This window comes from Esox lucius, chromosome 16 (assembly GCF_011004845.1).
Source record: "Esox lucius isolate fEsoLuc1 chromosome 16, fEsoLuc1.pri, whole genome shotgun sequence".
NCBI classification, from domain to species: Eukaryota; Metazoa; Chordata; class Actinopteri; order Esociformes; family Esocidae; genus Esox; species Esox lucius.
Window position 1 is genome coordinate 27,168,732 of NC_047584.1, and position 21,633 is coordinate 27,190,364.

The window sequence follows — 21,633 nt, forward strand, 5'->3', positions numbered from 1 at the left end:
CCCACTGGTAAGATCTGTCTCTCTCTGTCCCACTGGTAAGACCTGTCTCTCTCTCTGTCCCACTGGTAAGACCTGTCTCTCTCTGTCACACAGGTAGACCTGTCTCTCTGTACGACTGGCAGACCTGTCTCTTTTTCTGTCCCACTGCCAGATCTGTCTCGCTCTCTCTCTCTCTCTTGCCCCCTGGCAGACCTGTCTTTCTCTACCTGGCTCAAAGAAAGGTCTGTCTTCCTCTATTGCTCCCTGGAAGGTGCAGAACACAACGCAGTTATGTCTTTTCCAGTCTGACCTCCACCATTACTTACTGTACAGTTGATTATTTGGATCCATGTAACTCAGGGAGTTGGACTTGCCCCCCCCCCCCCTTTGGATTCACCTCTGCCATCTGCTGTCAAGAAACAGGATAACATTAAAAAACATTCATTCAAGGGGAAACCCATTAGTAAGAACACTAAAAGACAGAATATGTATTGATTGCAGTGGTGAAGGCTTTCAGGGAGAGAAAATCGAGCTAGTGTGTATGCGAACGTAACTGTTTTTGTGTGTGTGTGTGTGTGTGTGTGTGTGCGTGTGTGTGCATTCTTCCATGCATTTATCTATCGCACGCAGGTAGGTCTGTTTTGTGTGTTTCTTCGTCGATTAGGAGCAGAGACAGAAAGTCTGATGGGCAAGAGCTTTCATTAGGTCAGCATTCACTCAACCATTGTTCCAATTTGAGGCAACTTAGCCTCTGTATAAATACACGCATATGAGCACACATGGATGGGTGAGGGATGAGCAGGTGTTAGTCTCCGAGGTAAACAGAAGGAAAAGGATGGTTCACTGTGATGCCAAGGAGCGAGAAAGGGAGAGAGGGAGAGATAGAGGAGGATAGAGAGAGAGAGGTGGGGGTATGGAGAGAGAGAGAGAGAGAGAGAGAGAGAGAGAGAGAGGGAGGGATAGAGAGAGAGAGGTGGGGTGGATGCCTCTCGGGCCAGGCAGGTAGTCACAAGTGGCTTGAAGCTGTTTGGACAGATGGATGTAAGAGGGACGTGACAGTGGCCCCGCAGGGCCAGAGACTGACAGAGTGTGTCTGAGAGAGACAGAGATCCTCTTCAGCTTGGGCAAGCACTCCTGTCTGACTAATTTCACTATCCATTACCCTCTGAATGAGTTTTGTGTATTTGTGTGTGTGTGTGTGTGTGTGGGTGTGTGTGGGTGTGTGTGTGGGTGTGAGCAGACCCCACAGAGATAGTGAAACCTGTCAAATAAGTCCTCAAAAGGTTTTTAAGTGTAGGGACTGTAGATAGGGAACTTGTATTCTTGTCCCCACAGGGATAAAAAAACAAACGTGCGTGCGTGTGTATAGACAGTGAATCGGCCATTTGTGAAGTTGGGTGTGTGTATAGAGGTCTGTCTGGTGCTGTACATGGGCCAACCTGTCTATCCACCTGTGATTCACACATTTTCACTGAGACCGAATATGCAGAATTGTGGTGTGCTCTACTATCACATGGTGCTGGACATAAAAATTAACAAGATGACCTACATGTATTGGCATTTCTTTTTGCTCTAAAGGTATCCTGTAGTTGTCTTTAATCATTCCATGCTGGCTACTTTAAAATGTAAGATTCATTTCAATGCAACAATTCATTTAAATTGGGAGAAACACAGTTGACTTTGCATGGCTATGCAAAATGGAGACAACATGAAATGACAGCATAAGGAAGTCAGTTAATGTACCTTAATTCATGGATTTTACTAAATACCACCAGAATATTGATGAACAAACACATGCATGCCTTTAGTCTCTCCAAGTTCCAATGACCTTATTAATACATGTTGATATTAGTTAATTTCATATTAGTTTTCAAATTCCTAAATGTATGGTCTCAACATGATCAGCTACTGATCAAGCCTCCCCTTAAACACTACAAATAAAAGGGTGAACTATACATAATGAATCATTCGTTGTATACATTTGATGGGATCAGTGGGGAACAGTTCAGTACATTAAACATGTGCTTCCTTTACTGGACACATGTGTGTGTCGCCTCCCAGACTGGAGTTCATGTGGCATTTAGGTAGTATTCATATTGTAGTCCCGCTGCCAGATCAGAGCAAACCTTCATCACACTTTCAAATTCAGTTGCACCAGGAAGGGTGTTGACCTCCGCACCGTCTGTAATCAACGGGCCGCCGCGTTGTCCCAGGGTGACCACAATGAACAGCTCCCCTCCCAGCAGGCTTCCGCCATCTCCGTTCTCCCTAGGTCTTCTTGGATTGGATAACTGGGCCTGCAGAATGACCAGCTGGTGGGATGGATGTGTAGAAGCGACCCGGTTTAAGTCTGTGGATCGATTAGGTTCTGGGGCCTGGCTCAATAAGTAAGTGACAGTAACCCCTCTCTCTCTTTGAGCGGGAGCAGTTTGCAATCTAGCGGTTTCCCCCTCAGGTCAGTGTGATTCTCCTCAGCAACCACACGTCACAGCAGTCAACGACTACTGCTACAGTACAGTACAGCAGTTGTTACAGCCAATTCCGTGGTCCATTCATCTATGCCTGCTTACTTCCTAGGGGACACAAGTGCAGGGAAGCCCAGCAGAAAATAAGCAGCTTGTGCTGTTGGAAGGGAGTTGATGGAATAGCACGTCTTCACCTCTAAGAAAAGTGTTTGCCTTTGTAATTGAATCCATAGAATACATTAAAGCCAGGTATGTAGGTCTGTTTCCAATATGGAAATGCAATTCTGTAGTGGATATGGTAAATTGTGCACTGTCAGGCGTTATTACGTTATACATGCATTTCACACGTGAAATTGCTCTCACGTTTGTCATTGGGAGATTAGATTGCCATGTCAATATATAGATTTACCTAGGCTCTGCACTAAAGAGCTTGGTAGACAGCCTTCTAATTTTGAACTCCAGTTTTTAAGATGGCTGACACGTGTTTGCTTTACCACTTGAGGGCGCCACTGGAGCACTTAGATGGACCTGTCATTCATAAATTTCCATCCCAGAGGATTGTTGTCCCCCCACTCCCAACTGCGTGCCCGCGTGAACAGACCCGACGACCAATCGCCCGCTCCCCTCTTCCCACGCACCTACCTTCCCCATATTACCACACCGCTGCGCTCTCTGTGCTCAGTCCGAATGGTATAGTCACGCCAACGTGTGGAGCGCAGCCGCGCAGCTGGGTGGCCAACATTCCTGAGAAGCACAAATCCGCTCAACTCTGGGGTGAACCCACACTGGCAACTAGTAACTTCAAGGATGCCCAATGAATGGGTTTAGCTGAAAATATACATAGAAAAATCAAAATGATAATGTGGTTGGAGTATTTTTAGGATTTGAATGGGTGCAGTCAACATTTGATAGCAGCACATGCCCTCAGCGCAAGAATAGAATGCATACTTTCCTCCTATTTCTTTCACCATCAAGATGGATTTACAAACCCTGAACGAGACCTCTACGTTGTTGGAGTGTGTGGGACCGCAAGGCGTTGAACCTAATGGAACGGGGAACGCCAGTCTGGAATTCAGAAACATCACCACCTGTGGAAACGCGTCCATGGTCAAACCGCAACGTGTCAAAGAGAAAGGTGAGGCTTCGGGCCACGTATAATTCTAAAACCTAAATTACATGACTAAATATAACCAAAACTCCACAAATTCCAGCCAGTGTTCGACAAAATCACACAAACCTTGTTCACCACAGCCTAATTTACATAATAGGCACAGAATTTTCGTTCATTCAATAGCATATTCAGGTAGCCTATCGAAATTAGAGCTGGAGACAAAAAAACATTGTTGTACCCACAAATTAATCTCAAATGTTAAAAGTGAAAATGCAAAGAAATAAGCAGTTATTTGGTTTTATTCGTTAATTACGTAATAAATCTAATTATTTGCTAAATAGCTCATTCTTCTCAATATATTCGATTTTGACGGTCTGGAACGTCTTTTCATTGCCCTAATCGATGTCTCCTATTTGGTACAGTCGGACAACCGAGTAAACCTCAGAGTTGTATAGACGTTTCAGTAAATTCATTACAGTACCTCTAGTTTTTATTGAGTGTGTGTCTGTGTGTCTGTGTGTGTCTGTGTGTATGTCTGTGTGTATGTCTGTGTGTATGTGTGCGCGCGAGGGCGCGCGTGCGTCGGTGCGTGTGCACAGTTTTATAGCTAATTAATATGGTAATAAGCAGAGGAACCAAAAGTGCAATTGCCACTCACGTATCCAACCTTCAGTAGCCACAATCAAACCAATTCCTGAGACCAAAACAGCTCACACTCATTCAAACATTCTCAGGAATGGAAAAACCCTTGACTCAAAACCAAGACCACTACCACCCATCAATTATACAAATAGATTAGCTATCCAAAACTTGCTGTCATCTTTTCCAGAAATGAAGCCTTTCTCCAGAGATTCAAGAGTAAACAATTGAGACTCAGGGTCTCAGGGTCAGTGCAGCAATTTATCAATATACAATGACTCTGTGTTTCTGTTGTATTTGTTCACAAACAAGGTGTCTCCTTTCCTCTCTCATTTTAATTTATTTTCAGCTAGAGGTGTGTGTGTACCTGAGTGCTTGTGTGTGTGTGTGTGTGTGTGAGTGTCTATCTGTGACGTCTCTCAGATTATTTGTCTTTGGAGTGACATTAGAGTTCCATATACATTTGCCCAATAGAGCCGGTCCTCCACACTCCCCTCCATCGGTGATTGATGTTGACGTGTTCGTGTACTGTAATGAAATTAAACTCTGAATGTCACTGAGGCACCCCGGCGTTAGGTGTCAGAAACGTTAGTAAGAGAAATTATTTTAACGTGAACATGGTGAGGGTCGATTCAAACCCATTATCATTACAAGCTAATTATCATCGGAACGTGGTTGAGGTTTCTTGTCGACCAGGAGCGGGACCGGATTGAACGTAATGTCAACCTTTATGGAACACAACCGCAACCTGAGGGGACGTATATGAACATCAGCCAGGAATTAGTCCAGGGTAGCAGGAGGTTAATTGATTTTCCTTTGTCTCTCAGTAGGCTGTACCAGGCTTGAAACCAGCCTGTACGCTGCTGGCTCGTTCCACACTGCCAGTTTCTTTCCCCAGGAGCCTCGTGTTTGTGTGTTCTGCGTATTACCCACTCTGAAGGCAACAGCATTTGGGTTCAAATTGATGCAGCTTGGGGGAAAGTTGTGAGCCTGACGAGGTTCTTCACTGCCCTGAACGTAACACAACCTATATTTAGCGTACCCCATCTGAACTGGCTGCCGTACCTTCCAAGCTGGCCGCACACACACACACACACACACACACACAGACGAGAGACATTTAAGGCTGCAGCGTCCACCATCGTCTTTAATCGCTCAGTCACCCTGACACTTGTTCACTTTCTCACTCACACACACTTCCACTGCCCTACTGTTTGGCTCGCTCTCTCATCATCCCTGTGTGTTTTGGGCCATCCGTGTTGTATTTATAGAGCGGCAGACTGAAGCAGACAGACTTACAGTGCTGCTGGTTGAATCACAGTGTTGAGTGACTTCAGGCACGGCGCCAGGATTTGTTCTCTCCCAGGGGTAAGGGGGAGCGTGACCAATACATGGGGGTGCTAAGAAAATAGCTGGTTATTAACTTTGACATATATCTTTATTTAATAATTACAGTATTTTCTGATGGCTTAGGCACATTTTTTGTAACTATTGGCTATTTTTGCAAAACTCTACACATAAATAAGAAAACCTTTCTCCAAATCAGCAAAATATTGTAGTTCTCTTGCAAAAGCTAATAAACCTTGGTTAACTCTTCAAACCTTCATAAAAAGTGTTTTTTTCCAAGTCAAAACACCAAATAGTAATTTCACTGAGAGGTAAAATGATCAGTCCACATCGTGTCGTCTCTCTGGGTCCGGCCACAAAATGTCGTCTACATCACATGCAATGTCCTCTAGTTCAAGGCACCGGGGAACATATCTTCTGGAATGCCGTATCCAGCCCTGACATGATGCCTGGTCAATACCTCCACATGCCTCCTCCACTGCCTGTAAAAGGGCTATGCATTAATGGGGATGACGGTCATAGACCTTCCAGCGCCATGGCAGAGAAGAACTCTTCAATTGGATTCAAGAATGGAGAGTATGCGGGGAGGTTGAGTACAGTGAAGAGTGGGTGATCTGTAAACCAGTTGCGGACCAAAGCAGCCCTGTGGAAACTAACATTGTCCCATATGATGACGTATCTGGTCTGCTCTGGTCTCTGAACATTAGTGAGCCTGTCATGTCAGGTGTCCAGGAATGTAATGATGTGTGCAATGTTATATGGGCCTAGGGTTGCATGATGGTGAACAGCACCATTTTGACTTATAGCTGCACATATAGTTATGTTACCACCACATTGTCCTGGGACATTGATTATGGCACAGTGTCCAGTAATGTTCCTGCCACGTCTTGTTGTTTTAGTGAGGTTAAAACCTGCCTCATCCACAAAAAGCAGATTTGTTTCATTCGGATTCTGTTGCGGGCAAGTACACGACATAATACAGAAATGCTCACATTATGTGTGTTTTGGAAGGTGGTGTCATCCTCAATTATGAGCTGCTGTATTTCTCGTAGCCTTATGGAATTATTTGCAATCACCATATTGATTATATGGGTCTCTTGTTCTGCAGTGAACATTCTTCCTCTGCACCCAGCATCTGGATGTCTAGCATTTCTGTAAAGTAACAATTTCAGTATTTTTACATATTTTACATACGTATGGTATTGTTGTGTTTCTCATTAGAGTATGGCAGTGCTACAAAAACCTAGTGCAAAGTGACTGTACTAACTGATTCTCATTCTGAAATGTCCTTATGATGCTTGCTACAGTGCAGCGGCTCAAGTTAGGCTGAACACTTTGGCCTGCTTCCCTCAGGGTCATTCCATGGTTGATGACATGGTCCACTATTGTAGCTCTGATGTCATCTCCCTCTCGCTTCTTCACCTCCGCGTCCTCTTCCTCCTCCTCGTCCTCCTACTTCTTCACCTCAACGTACTCTTCCGCGACCTCCTCTAATTCTCACTCTTCTCACTCTTCCTGCTCCCTCCATTGTACTCCACACGGACAGCTCACCTGTGGCTTATTTATAGTGCTTAGGCTGATTGCAAAGTGAACTAATTATCTAAAACAGTTTTCACATGTGACAGTGTGCCAGACAGTTGGCTAAATAGTGTAAATAATAGCCATACATGTGTATAGTTTTGCTAGGAGTGTGTTGATCATTTGGAAAATGGGTGTAAAGCAGTGAGTTGTGTTTCCAGTTCCGCAGAAAGAGTGCTGTGCAGTGGATTGTACCTACAGTTTTGCAAAGTGTGTGTTAAAAATTGCAAACTGAGTGCAACGCAGTGTTTGTGCTTTTAGTTTTGCAAACTCAGTGAGTGGTTTTGCTGTAAGTATTAATAGTTTTAGAAATTGTGCTGTGACAATCACGGTTAGGGTTTAGGCATTCAGAGAAAACTGTAAAAAAATGACTGAAATGCTTGAGGGGGCTTAACTGGGTCTACGCAGATTTGTGACATGGCTATAACAGCCCCTAGCCCTGGTGTAGTGCTGTGACTTTGAGTTCAGCTCTAATAGACTCAGATTGCTCCCTCGCTCTTCGCTCTCAGCCCTCGGCTCATTGTAAAATCAAAGTTCATAAAACCGATTTAAACCATTTTTTACCGGGCTGAGATCGATTCCTTTTCAGGCTAGTCGCTTCGGGTGACAAATTGAAATTCTGTTCGATTGCAGAACCCCCTTGTTTATCAGATCAGACTTTAAATTAAATAAATGTAATGAATGTTAATTTTGTGAACGATGGAGTTTTAATGTAGTTGACCCGGGTTAGTGTTAATGTGAAGCCTGCCATTGTGAGTGACATGGTCCTTATCACACACACAGACTCTTGGGACTGCATCTGGGCCCCTCTCTACCAGCCGCAGTGCTGCAATACATATAACAGTGTAGTAGCTGGTCACACAGGCTATAATCACTCATGGATGTTGACACCTGTTATATAATGATGATGAACATTGAAAATTTGGCTGGAAGATTGACAATATCTGGGGTACATCTTCTTATTACATTCATAAAATGTCCCAGTGTGTAGTGTCTGATATGACCGGGCCCTCAAATGAATATTAAATATGAATATAGAAAATATGAATAAAATATCATAGACATTATAGCTATTATAGCTAAGTACACGTTTTCATAACCCTCCAAAAATGACCATGTTTTGTTAATTATCGTTATTCTTTTATTGTTATTTTAAATGTGCCCCCTTTAAGTCCCTTTCCCAGTTTTGTCTTATCCAGTTGTATCTACGTCTGTTTCACTTTGCAACAACTCTTAATGGATTTCTGGAGAGTTGAAGATTACAAGTCTTCCCTTTAACAATCTGCATCAAGCCATTCATCTTTTTTCCCCTTCTTGTCCAACCAGGAAGTCAGGTGGATCGATGTGTGTGATGTAGTGAATTGGGCAACATTTGGGACTCAATCTGATGGAGCAGTCTTTTCAACTGCTCCATCAGTGCTTGCTATTCATGACTAATAATAACAATTTTGGCACGACACATCTTGCTTTCTCTCTCAGTATTTTTCTCTTGCACCATCGTTCTTTGTCACATGTTCTTGCTATTATTCACCCTCTGTCCCGTTCTCACAGATTTTTCCTTCTCTATGCATAAGAAGTCTCTCTCTCTCTTGCTCTTTTTCTCACTCTTATTTACTCTCTTTCTCACACCATGCTCACGTTCTGTTGTATTTTCCTAATGGAGGTGCTCAATCACATTCCTGTGCGACACTACAAGCTACTGTCTCCCTCCCTAAAAGTGAGATGTTGTGTTTATAATCAGCAGTGGGAGGTGTGCAACACTCCATCTTCCTCACAGTCAGAAATATCCTTTAAGTAAAAGAAGAGAAAGATATGACATTTACTGTGGTAGATTAGCCAAATATAAACTGGGTGGTTTTGAATCCTCACTGCCGAATGGGTGAAAGCATTGATATATCAAACGATATACTGTTCTAATTGCATTGTGTAGGAGCTATATAAAGCTATAGGCCCCAATAGACCAAGCCAGGGGAGCTATATACAGCTGTGAGTAGAGGGATATATGTGTATATTTATAGCAGGCTGGGGAAGAGGCTGCCTAAACTACGACCGCACCCATTCCACCCAAACTTCCACCAGCAGTCCATCCCAGGGATTATGTGGCCCCCCCAGCAGAGCAGGGTCTTTTGTTTCTTATATACCTCGATGTCCCTCCTCTGTTTGCTTTCACAAAACACCCGCCAGTGCCCTGAACACTTGAAATATGTCCGTTCCCTGTCTCTTCCTTTTACATTTGGTGAACGGTTTAAAATGGCAATAAGCACATCAAACTGTGTAAGCATGCACGCACACAAACGCACGCACACACACGCACACACACAAACTATCTAATTCAGTGCGCAGATCCTTTGTTGGTCTTGCTTGCGTGCATGGTGTGATGAGTGTGAAGGGGGGTTTGTGGTATATTGTCAATGTACCACAGCTTTATGCTGTGTCCAGGCAATCCACGGTGTGTCGTGCCTAAGAACAGGTTTTTGGTCATATACCAACACACCCATGCCTTATTGCTTTATTAGCTTTGACATGAACTTCAACTTGCCTACTGAGGAAAAGGTGCGCTATATCAACTGTGATGTGGACACTGACAGACTGACAGAGTGTGTGTCCATGTGCATGAGCACTTATTTCTGGTGTTTGTATGCATGTGCACGCGTGTGTGTGTGCGTGTTCGTGCAATCTACACAGTGCAATGTGAGTTAAAATACCATGTTGGGAACTGGTCAAAGTAACTCATGGCCATATAGTAGTATTGCCAGGAGTTCATGCAAAATAGATGTTCAACACAGCTGACATCAAAACACGGACTGACATTAAACACAAATGTCTGACATAAAAATATTATTTACATTAAAACACAGACTGATATTAAAACAGCTATCTGATTATAAACAGCAGGCAACTGATATAAAACAGGTATCTAAAGGATATCCACACAGATTTAAAATGTAACACACCTATCTGATATTAAACACAGAATTCTCATAAATGCTCACTGGTTGTCACCTGTAGTGACTCAATTGAAAAGGAATTGATGTCAGCCCTGTGAAAAACAGTTTATATCTGGTATATACAACATAGTTTTTTCGATGAGTAGAGGGCTGACAGTGAAACATAGCCAGCTCACATGAATCCAAAAAGTTGCAGGAGGACCAGGATTTATGTTAGGAGAGAAACAGCGACTAAAATATTGATGATGTGCCGTTAATATTCACAATTTATTCCACCCCACATTTCACTATAATGCTAAAGATTACTTAAGCCATGCAGATGTTCCAGTATTTCATTTAGAAACTGCTTTATGCAACTCTTTCTTCTCAAGACACTCCAAAACAAGTACTAAGAGGACTTAATTGGCTGATGAAATATTAAGCAGCCTATGTGTGTATCTAAGTGTGTGTGTATGTATGTATGTATGTATGTATGTATCCCTGTATATGTTTGTTCTTTATGTATGTGTGTGTGTGTGTGTTAGTAGGTCCTTCCGTGTGCATGTGTGCTTGTGTGTCTGTGTGTTTGTGTGTGCGTGTGTGTGCGTGTGTGTGTGTGTGTGTGGAGGTTGGTGTGATTCTAAAGAAGAAAAAGCTCAAGGGGCATCATGTTTCCACCATCGTGAACCACAATTCAAAGGGATTCAGGGGTTTACTGAACAGTCTACATGACAAGCTCCGCATATTCAGACTCTGGTACACAACTCTCTGCTGAATACGTGAGCTAAGCACACTTTGATGGAGAGCATTACAATAGGGACACTCATTCCACTAAGGATTGTGTGTGTGTGTGTGTGGACTTGTGTGTGTGCTTAGGTATGTGTGTGTCTGTGTGCATGTCGATGAAAAGTGGTGGCAGGGTACCCTAGTGGTTAGAGCATCTGACCAGTAACTGAATAAATCCCTGAGCGAGGCAAAAATCGATTGTTCTGTCCCTGAGCGAGGCAGTTAACTCTAATCACTCAGGTGTTTCCTGAGAATGAGAATGTGTCGTCAGTCATACCTGGTAAAATGAACAGAAAAATAAAAAGGGGGGGGGGGGGGGGGTTGGAGCTTTGCTTAAGCCAAAGCTCGTTCAGGCTATACGAACTTTCCCCAAAAAGCCATTCCCAGTTCAGTGAAAACCATTTTGATGACAGCTGCAACCCGAAGGCTTCTGCACTGACCAATCAACATGCTGCTGAGTCAACAAAATCACAGGTCCTTCTATGCCAAGAAAACAGATCATTCCATCTACTGTCTGTCTTAGTAATGGAGGAATATGTTTTGTGCCCTGTTGAAGGCTGCACCTGGGTCTAGTTTCTGACCCAAGGGATGAAAATAAACTATTATTTATTCTGTAATGTTTTATACATTTTTCTTGCTCTCTCTCTCTTGCTCTCTGCTACCTTTTGCTTTACTTTAACCTCTCTCATCTCTCTCTTTCTCTAAGAAGGAATGATTTGTGTGTGTGTGTGTGTTTGTGTGTGGTGGTCCACATTGATTGGGACTAGCATGCTGTAGCAGGTTGTATCCCAGGGGTAATTCTCTGCTCTCTTGGCCCAAATCAGCCATATTAAACGGCGGCAGGGTGACTGTGGTAAGCATTGGCAGGATGAAAGGATGACAGTAGTAAACAATGGCAGGATGACAGTAGTAAACAATGGCAGGATGACAGTAGTAAAAAATGGCAGGATGACAGTAGTAAACAATGGCAGGATAACAGTAGTAAATGATGGCAGGATGATGGTATTTAACAATGGCAGGATGACGGTATTTAACAATGGCAGGATGACGGTATTTAACAATGGCAGGATGACAGTAGTAAACAATGGCAGGATGACAGTAGTAAACAATGGCAGGATGACAGTAGTAAACAATGGCAAGATGACAGTAGTAAAAAATGGCAGGATGACAGTAGTAAACAATGGCAGGATAACAGTAGTAAATGATGGCAGGATGACGGTATTTAACAATGGCAGGATGACGGTATTTAACAATGGCCGGATGACAGTATTTAACAATGGCAGGATGACAGTAGTAAACAATGGCAGGATGACAGTAGTAAACAATGGCAGGATGACAGTAGTAAACAATGGCAGGATGACAGTAGTAAAAAATGGCAGGATGACAGTAGTAAACAATGGCAGGATAACAGTAGTAAAAAATGGCAGGATGACAGTAGTTAACAATGGCAGGATGACTGTAGTAAACGCCAGTAGGATGATAGCAGAATGACAGGGGCTGGTGATAAAAAATAAGGGTGACAGTAAATGCGCTCAAGGAGTCATATCTGTTAACCTGTAGAGCCACTGAACATGCAAAGAAACTAATTGCTGTCAGGTAGTATGAAGATGGCAGGACATTTCATTAGGTTGAGAGAAAGAATGAGGTAAAGTGAGATTGGGAGGAGAGGAAGTGCAAGAAAGTGGAAGGATAGGCACATTTAAAAAGAGTGGAAGGATAGGCACATTTAAAAAGAGTGGAAGGATTGGCACATTTAAAAAGAGTGGGAGGAGAGGCACATTTAAAAAGATTGGGAGGAGAGGCACATTTAAAACGAGTGGAAGGATTGGCACATTTAAAAAGAGTGGGAGGAGAGGCACATTTAAAAAGAGTGGAAGGATAGGCACATTTAAAAAGAGTGGAAGGATAGGCACATTTAAAAAGAGTGGGAGGAGAGGCACATTTAAAAGGAGTGGGAGGATAGGCACATTTAAAAAGAGTGGGAGGATAGGCACATTTAAAAAGAGTGGGAGGATTGGCACATTTAAAAAGAGTGGGAGGAGAGGCACATTTTAAAAGAGTGGGAGGAGAGGCACATTTTAAAAGAGTGGGAGGAGAGGCACATTTAAAAAGAGTGGAAGGATAGGCACATTTAAAAAGAGTGGAAGGATAGGCACATTTAAAAAAATTGGAAGGAGAGGCACATTTAAAAAGAGTGGAAGGAGAAGCACATTTAAAAAGAGTGGGAGGAGAGGCAGTGTGTAATTTAGTTATTTCCAGACAGTTCCATAGTTCAACTTGCTAATGAGAATGTGTTTAATTGTGGGTGCCTTCAAATCACTGAGGTGGTTACAACTAAAGACAGCCAGGGAGAGGTGTGTGAGTGTAAGTGTGTGTGTGTTTGTGTGCCTGAATGACTGAGTGATAAATCAGCGCGTGCATCTTTTACCTGTGATTGAATGAAACATGTTCTAGAGAAGAGGGACTTTCGAAACACTGTGGGTGGATTCCAACCAGCTCCAGAACCCCATAAGATCACTGAAATTGCTTTCACTGTCACTTTCAGAGGGCACGATGGAGGAAGAATTCCCCTTAAAACCTCAAAGTGTGATATCAGGAGCACACTCCCCTTCAGGTGAAACCAAAAGATGACAAATCCTCCTCCGGAAGTACCAGTAAAAGATAGACGTTTTCAGCTTTAGAGCACTGAACTCAGAAATGTCTTGATATTAACTGATCAACGCAGCTCAGACTAACTGAACAAGACAGTTACGGGAAAAGGAGGTAGGGAGGGAGACCAAATCAAACATTTAGAAACTCCCATATTTGTTAGGGGAAATATCCTTTGTTGCCGTGTGGAAAGGAAAACCAGTGTAACACAAACTATAAGCCCACAACCAATATCCATGCCTTTATTTTTTCCTTGTCATTCTCACTTGTAACTATTTGCACACTTTTTAATTGCTGTTCGTAATGTATACAGCTCCAGAAAAAATTAAGAGACCACTGCACCTTTTTCTTCCCTTTCCAAAAAAAAGGAACATTTTGAGTGAGGAACAGAAGCGCTCAATTTGCAGTGGTCTCTTAATTTTAACCCTTCTGTTCCTCACTCTAAACCTTCCTTTTCAACTTTTTTGGAAAGGAAAGAAAAAGGTGCAGTGGTCTCTTAATTTTTTCTAGGAGCTCTATGTTATTTTATTCAAGATGTCTTTATCCTTTCAAACCCTTTATGTAATGTCTGCCTGAAACTGTATACTTGTTTGTTTTATTTTGACTTTAGTTACTTTTATTGGATTTTTATTTCTTTGTTAACAAAGGTTTCCCTTGCTAATAAAGCCGTTTGATTTAATTTCAAAGAGAGCAGAGAGCCAGAGAGAGAGAGAGAGAGAGAGAGAGAGGGACAGAGAGAGACAGAGAGACAGAGAGAGACAGAGGGGAGAGAGAGAGAGAGAGAGAGAGAGAGAGAGACAGACACGCACACACTCACACACCCACAGCTCCCCCTCAACCATACCAACAATCCAGCCCCTACGCACATCCACAAAAACCCATGCCCCCAGACACACACACACACGCCCGCACACACAGACCCACCACCACACAAACAATAAAACAAAAATAAAAAATACAAAAAAATTTACAAACTCTAGTGGTTTCTATTCCAGGCCAACATTATTTTGGGGGTAAATTGAGTTGTCTAATGTGCTGTAGTTGTAATAACGGATGCCGTGACTGTTGGTGAAGAGATTGAATTATTGTGTACTTTAATCATAATCATTTTGCAGGAAATGTCTCTCTTTTAAAAATCAGACAGTTTAATATACAGCAAATCAGTTTTTGTCACCATGAATGGTGAACTGAAGGCTTTCCAGCCTGGTTTGTCCTCTTCATGTGTCCAAGTTAATAAAGAAACCCCCTACACTGTAATTACATGCAGAGTTAAAGTTAATGAGATAGGTAGTGACAGATAGTGGTACGTTGAGGACAGGTGGAATGATGGAGTGGTATAATGATACAGTGATAAATAGGGTGGTGGAGAGGAGAGGAAGAATAACACTGGTAGAGGTGAAGTGATAGAATGATGGATAGAGGAGTGATTGAGAGATAGATAGAGGAGTGATAGAGGGATAGATAGAGGAGTGATAGAGGGATAGATAGAGGAGTGATAGAGGGATAGATGGAGGAGTGATTGAGGGATAGATAGAGGAGTGATAGAGGGATAGATAGAGGAGTGATAGAGGGATGGATAGAGGAGTGATTGAGGGATAGATGGAGGAGTGATAGAGGGATGGATAGAGGAGTGATAGAGGGATAGATGGAGGAGTGATTGAGGGATAGATGGAGGAGTGATTGAGGGATAGATGTAGGAGTGATAGAGGGATGGATAGAGGAGTGATAGAGGGATAGATAGAGGAGTGATAGAGGGATAGATAGAGGAGTGATAGAGGGATAGATAGAGGAGTGATAGAGGGATAGATAGAGGAGTGATAGAGGGATGGATAGAGGAGTGATTGAGGGATAGATGGAGGAGTGATAGAGGGATAGATAGAGGAGTGATAGAGGGATAGATAGAGGAGTGATAGAGGGATGGATAGAGGAGTGATTGAGGGATAGATGGAGGAGTGATAGAGGGATAGATAGAGGAGTGATAGAGGGATAGATGGAGGAGTGATAGAGGGATAGATGGAGGAGTGATAGAGGGATAGATAGAGGAGTGATAGAGGGATAGATAGAGAAGAGGAACAGAGAAGCAGAGACAGTTTCAGGGTACTGGTTCAGTCTGGGATGAGGACTCAATCTAAAGTCACAACCAACACATAAAAATACACACGTACTCAAGTGACCCACATACACAACTGACACACGTACACAACCGACACATGTACACAACCGACATACATACACAACCGACACATGTACACAACCGACACACAGACCCATCGCCACACAAACAATAAAACAAAATATCTGCTTTGGCACTACGATACTGACAGATGGGGGTATTCTAAACAAAAAATGCTCATACTATCTACCGGCTGATTTGTAAGTCTGCAGTGCAGGTGTGTGAATTCACATGCAAACCTCAGACCATGTATTTGTACAAACTCTAGTGGTTTCTATTGCAGGCCAACATTATTCTGGGGGTAAATTGAGTTGTCTGATGTGCTGTAGTTGTAATAACGGATGCCATGACTGTTGGTGAAGAGATTGAATTATTGTGTACTTCAATCATAATCATTTTGCAGGAAATGTTTCTCCCTAAAATTACTGGTTTATTCCCACTACATAACAACAAACATCACCATTAAAATCCATTGCTCATTCAGCCAACCATGATCAAATAAATATGTTTTATTGTTTTTTTTTGCTGTGAAACCTGCACTTGAGTTATATAAGCCAAATATCCACTTTAAGCTCTGTCTATTCCAAGGCAAGAGATTGAAATACTTTCATGAACCAATAAACCAAAGAATGAGGAGCAGTTCCACCTTTCCATAGAAGTGTGTGGGTTAATTTCTTTACAAACTTATTGAATTGAATGTCATTCTTACAAAATGGGTTTGACACATAAGAGCTGCGCGAATGTTTCACTTGAAAACTCAGAGAAAAGATTAAAACATTACACCCACACCGCTACAGAGAATTTGCCATTGGTCTCTCCTTTAGAAATCAGACAGTTTAATATACAGCAAATCAGTTTTTGTCACCATTGAATGGTGACCTGAAGGCTTTCCAGCCTGGTTTGTCCTCTTCATGTGTCCAAGTTAATAAAGAAACCCCCTACACTGTAATTACATGCAGAGTTAAAGTTAATGAGATAGGTAGTGACAGATAGTGGTACGTTGAGGACAGGTGGAATGATGGAGTGGTATAATGATACAGTGATAAATAGGGTGGTATTCAGAGGAGAGGAAGAATAACACTGGTAGAGGTGAAGTGATAGAATGATGGATAGAGGAGTGATTGAGGGATAGATAGAGGAGTGATAGAGGGATAGATAGAGGAGTGATAGAGGGATAGATAGAGGAGTGATAGAGGGATGGATAGAGGAGTGATAGAGGGATAGATAGAGGAGTGATAGAGGGATAGATAGAGGAGTGATAGATAGAGGAGTGATAGATAGAGGAGGGATAGATAGAGGAGTGATAGAGGTTTAGATAGAGGAGTGATTGAGGGATAGATAGAGGAGTGAGAGAGGGATGGATAGAGGAGTGATAGAGGGATAGATAGAGGAGATATAGAGGGATAGATAGAGGAGTGATAGATAGAGGAGGGATAGAGGTTTAGATAGAGAGAATAAACAAATGTGTGCATCTGCACTTGTCTACGTTGTGTGTCCTTTAGGTGTCTCTGTGAAGAGGCTCCTGGGCAGCTCTAATCCCCTAGGAATGGTCGCTACGGGCAACTTCCTTCGGGAACGTGCTCGGACGGTCTGGAACTGGTGGGCTGGCAGGCTGAGGCTTGGGTCACAGTCAGAGAGACAGGATTTCAACAGGATATGATCCACTGGAGCCCGAAATCCCCCAGGGCTACGATGAATCTCCCTGCCCCTTCTCTCTTAAGCCGAAGCTGCATTTCATTACGAGTAGTCGCCTCCTCCGTTCCAACCATTTGTTCAGGTGATTCGTCAACACCGGTCTGATAAGATTAAGGAGATGGAGGCGACGTGGTGGTGAGGTGTCGGGTACCGACAGGTAACAGGACCCCTGACAGGATACGATCTGCTGGGGCCATTAATCCTTCAGGCCTCAATCTCCTGAAACTTCACCACCCAAATTCAAATAGGGGCGCGCACGGACACATAGCCTGATTCAGTGCAGGACAGGGAGATGTCATTTTGAGAGGAATTACAGAAAGGTAGAGAAAGCATTCAGAGGATACAGAGGAGTATGCGTGAATAAGAATGGGATATTTGCTGGTTTGCCCGCATTGCTCCAATTAACATTATTTAACCCTTTAATCAATGGTATTGCAATACATTCTTCAATTATGTTTCTCATCACACAGTTGAAAATGTAATCGCTATGCTGTAATTCACAGTTTGTATTAGTCCTTGGTAAGTTAATTGTGTTACATGGAAAAAATAATGGAACGCTTTGAGAATTATCAATATGGTTTCCAATTGCTTTTCAGACCCATTAGAACCTTTTAGACAGTCAATAGGAACTATAATAATCTTTTTTTTTATTGACCATCCTTACTTTATTCTGCTTTCTATTATTCTTTATGAGCCACAAATACACACACAATACATTCTCTCTCACACGCTCACACATGCAAACACACAGCTTCCTATCCATCACGTCAACTTGGTACTCCCAGAGGCCAGTTGGCTTCAGGCAGCGCAGTTCGAGATCAATAGAAACACAGTGAGACAGGGAGATTGTATTGACCTGCTGTATGTTAAACAGTGCTGATTAGTCTGTTAAACGGAACTAGGGACAAATCCTCCTGTCCTCAAACATTACATATTAACCTCTTACTAAACATTCTTTCTCCATTATTATTATTTTCATTATATTGCATTATTTTCATTGGTCGTCTGTTGTGTTGGATGTTGCTGGGGTAAGTTGTGATGATTTTGGTTTGTTGTCCCGCTTTTGTATTAATTCGTCTGTGAAAATAATGCAAATCAGCTTGTTCCTGACAATGCTCCTTCACACAGTAATCCAGAAACATTTGAACCAGTGCATTTTCACGAGAACACCAGGCTAGACAGGGACAGTAGAACACGGTCACCATCCATCTTAGCTTAGTAACACAACAGGACCTGAGTACTTTCAACTGGCTCTAAATCTAATCTGTGATGTTGTCTCCATCTAACCCGTCCTCCACCTGTCTCTTTCTCAACCCCCACCCTCCCTGTCTCCAGAGGTGGATTCTCTACGTATCCTGCTGTACTCCGTCATCTTCCTTCTCAGCGTGTTTGGCAACCTACTAATCATCGTGGTCCTGACGGTCAACAAGCGCATGAGGACGGTCACCAACTCGTTCCTGCTGTCCCTGGCGGTCAGCGACCTGATGATGGCCATCTTCTGCATGCCCTTCACCCTCATTCCCAACCTCATGGAGGACTTCATCTTCGGAGCTGCCATGTGCAAGATACTGTCCTACCTCATGGGTGAGACAGTGGGGGGGAAGGGGAAATGTGTTGAGCTGTAAGGGAGGGCGGGTGTCGAGTTTTGAGGAAGGCAGAAGTTTTAGTTATGAGGGAGGTTGGAGGGTTGTGGCAGGTTGGAACGTTGAATTTTGAGGAAGGCAGAGGTTTTGGGAGCTTTAAGTTAGATAAAAAGATTAGTCCATCAGCAACTGCAACTAGTTACAAACACAATTTGTTTGTAACTAGTTGGGACTTCACTTCTAATGGAGTACCTCAGAAGTGAAGTCCCAACCTGTTGTCTTAGCATTCAGAAAAATAACCTCAGTGACACCTTCTGCCAAGACCTATTCTTCCTTTGAGAGAGTCATTATTTTTCCAGTCACTAACACATTAGAATTGGTTCAATGAACAACACATACAAATGATTTTGCTGAATCCAGAAGGAAAATAATTTAGCCAAATCCAATAAGCATTATTCACCAGCTTTCACACACACATCCATGTTTAATTTAAAAAAAATGTATACACTCAACTCTTTTTGCAAAGCACAATTGTCACCATGTCCTGGAAAATACTACCTTTCAACACACAGCTGTCAAGGTTTAAACACTAATAAGAATAATTAATCAAATAAACAAACAACAAACAAACAAGATCTTGTAATGAATAAAATGGGCCACAGGTAAGCTAATCTGTGTGTGTTTTGGAACAATGGATGACAACATCAAGAGAGGTAGAGAAAGAATAAGAATGAAAGATGGATGAGGGAGAATATAAAAAGATAAGATGAACAATGATTTATAATGAGATTAATGACACTGTATTTGACCATATGATCCTGCACATGGTATGACAGTGAAGGAAGCTGGGCTCAGAGTACAGCCAAACCTGAATTGTTTCACTTTTGAATCAATTGTTCAAATTTTCTGTTTGCATTAGCACACACTAAAATGCACTTTTTCTTGCCTGTCTATGCCTGATTTCTGAGGCCCCAAAACTAGCCATTATGAAAACAACCATATACCTTTAGAGACATTCAGTCACTAAGAATAATTCAAGCCAATGGCTTTTTTCAAGGTATACAAACTGTCAGAAAACAAACTGTGAGTAGTTGAAAACCTCAGGCCCAGGGTCGATACAGAACACTGAGGCTATTACAATACAAACCTTCATGACTAAAAATGTATACCTGTCAAGTATTGGTGAATTACATTGCAAAACTGCCCTCAAAATTAACAAATATGGTATTTATGTGGTGCCTGCACCTGTCAGCATCTTCTCCAGACATAATGTAAAATATCATCCTGAGTGCAAAACTGATAGGGGGAATTCTGGAGCACATTAAAGCTATCGATTCATTGTTAACTTTTTATGATAGTCTTTTCAATTCCACTCACCGACATGCGGTGGGTTTTCACTGGACCCTATGTGTAATAGTCAAAAGCTAAAATATTTAAGAAATTACTATTCTCAGCCAACTTGTGCTTCATTTTCATTGATTTATCAAAAGCATTTGATTTATTTTATAATTTTCTTGTATGTTATGAGGAAAATGTAAAAACAATGGTTTTCATAATACTTGTAAATGGATAGTAATTGATAGTAAAAAAACAAAAAAATAACCTGTAGGTGGTTGGAAAAGTATGCACTCTGATTTTTGCTGAGGGAGACAGATAGGTTTTATGCAGGAGAAATAACCTTAGTGATAATTTAATATCTATAATCTAAATCCATTTGTTTTTAATATTATGATGTCATATGGGACCATAACATGTCTGATTTGATCTAGTCCAGATAGCAACTCTGACATGATTTGTAAATTGTAATGATAAATGGTCTGGGCCTACAAGGAATAATGAATAGTAAAATTAACAGCTGATGCTAGCAATATCTAAGAGTTAAATTATTCTGTGATCACCAGATACAAGGATGCCAAGTTTAATCGTTTCAACATCAGCATATGTGCAATTATCTGTAAATATAAGATCAAGCCTTGCACATACTTTTGCTTTTAATTTAAATTTTATCTTATACTTTCATCCAAAAACCAACAGATTGTTCATAAGATCACTTCCCCTTGGCCCAAACAAAGAACTGTCTCTCACATATTTATGTGAGCGCAATTTATATATATATATATATATATATATATATATATATATATGTATATATATGGTCTTTTGTCTTTTTAAGTAGTCTTAGAAAATAATACATGGTACAAACAATATGTACAATTAAATGAAACATGAGAGAATTCATCACTTTATGTGGGACACAATAAAAGTCCAAAGAACAATCTAATTAACCCAATAACTTTAATTATATTATCAATCAATCAATTTAATTTTTAAAGCCCTTTTTACAACAGCAGTTGTCACAAAATGCTTTTACAGAGATACCCGGCCTTAAACCCCAAGGAGCAAACAACAGTAGTGTTGAATTTTATGTTTGTAGAAGATTTGGCTTCTCACTGTTATAGTCTGAGGTGTGCATTGTAAAACAATAAGGTTTTTTCCAGTTATTTTAATGTTATTTTTAGAATTTCAGAATGAAGATGCAACTGAAATTACAAAGATAAAGCTACATTTAATATTTGTCCTGTACAAATTAGAGGAAAAATCTGTAATGAGAAAACTAAATAATTGTCTGTTTTTTCACAGACTTCGACCCTTTTAGTTATAGGGTTAACCCAGTATGCTTTGCCACATTTAATTCTGTTAT

General features: G+C 41.6%; 1 protein-coding gene across 1 annotated transcript in view; it reads left to right on the plus strand.

The window, feature by feature from the left end:
- The first annotated feature begins 3,147 nt into the window (after positions 1 to 3,147).
- Positions 3,148 to 21,633, plus strand: part of LOC105016506 (cholecystokinin receptor) — a 28,894-nt gene continuing 10,408 nt past the window's right edge. Inside the window, exons 1-2 of the mRNA XM_010880402.3 lie at positions 3,148 to 3,579; positions 18,685 to 18,933. Coding sequence (XP_010878704.1) covers positions 3,420 to 3,579; positions 18,685 to 18,933 — 409 coding nt within the window. The 5' untranslated portion in view covers positions 3,148 to 3,419. The remainder of the gene's footprint in view (positions 3,580 to 18,684; positions 18,934 to 21,633) is intronic.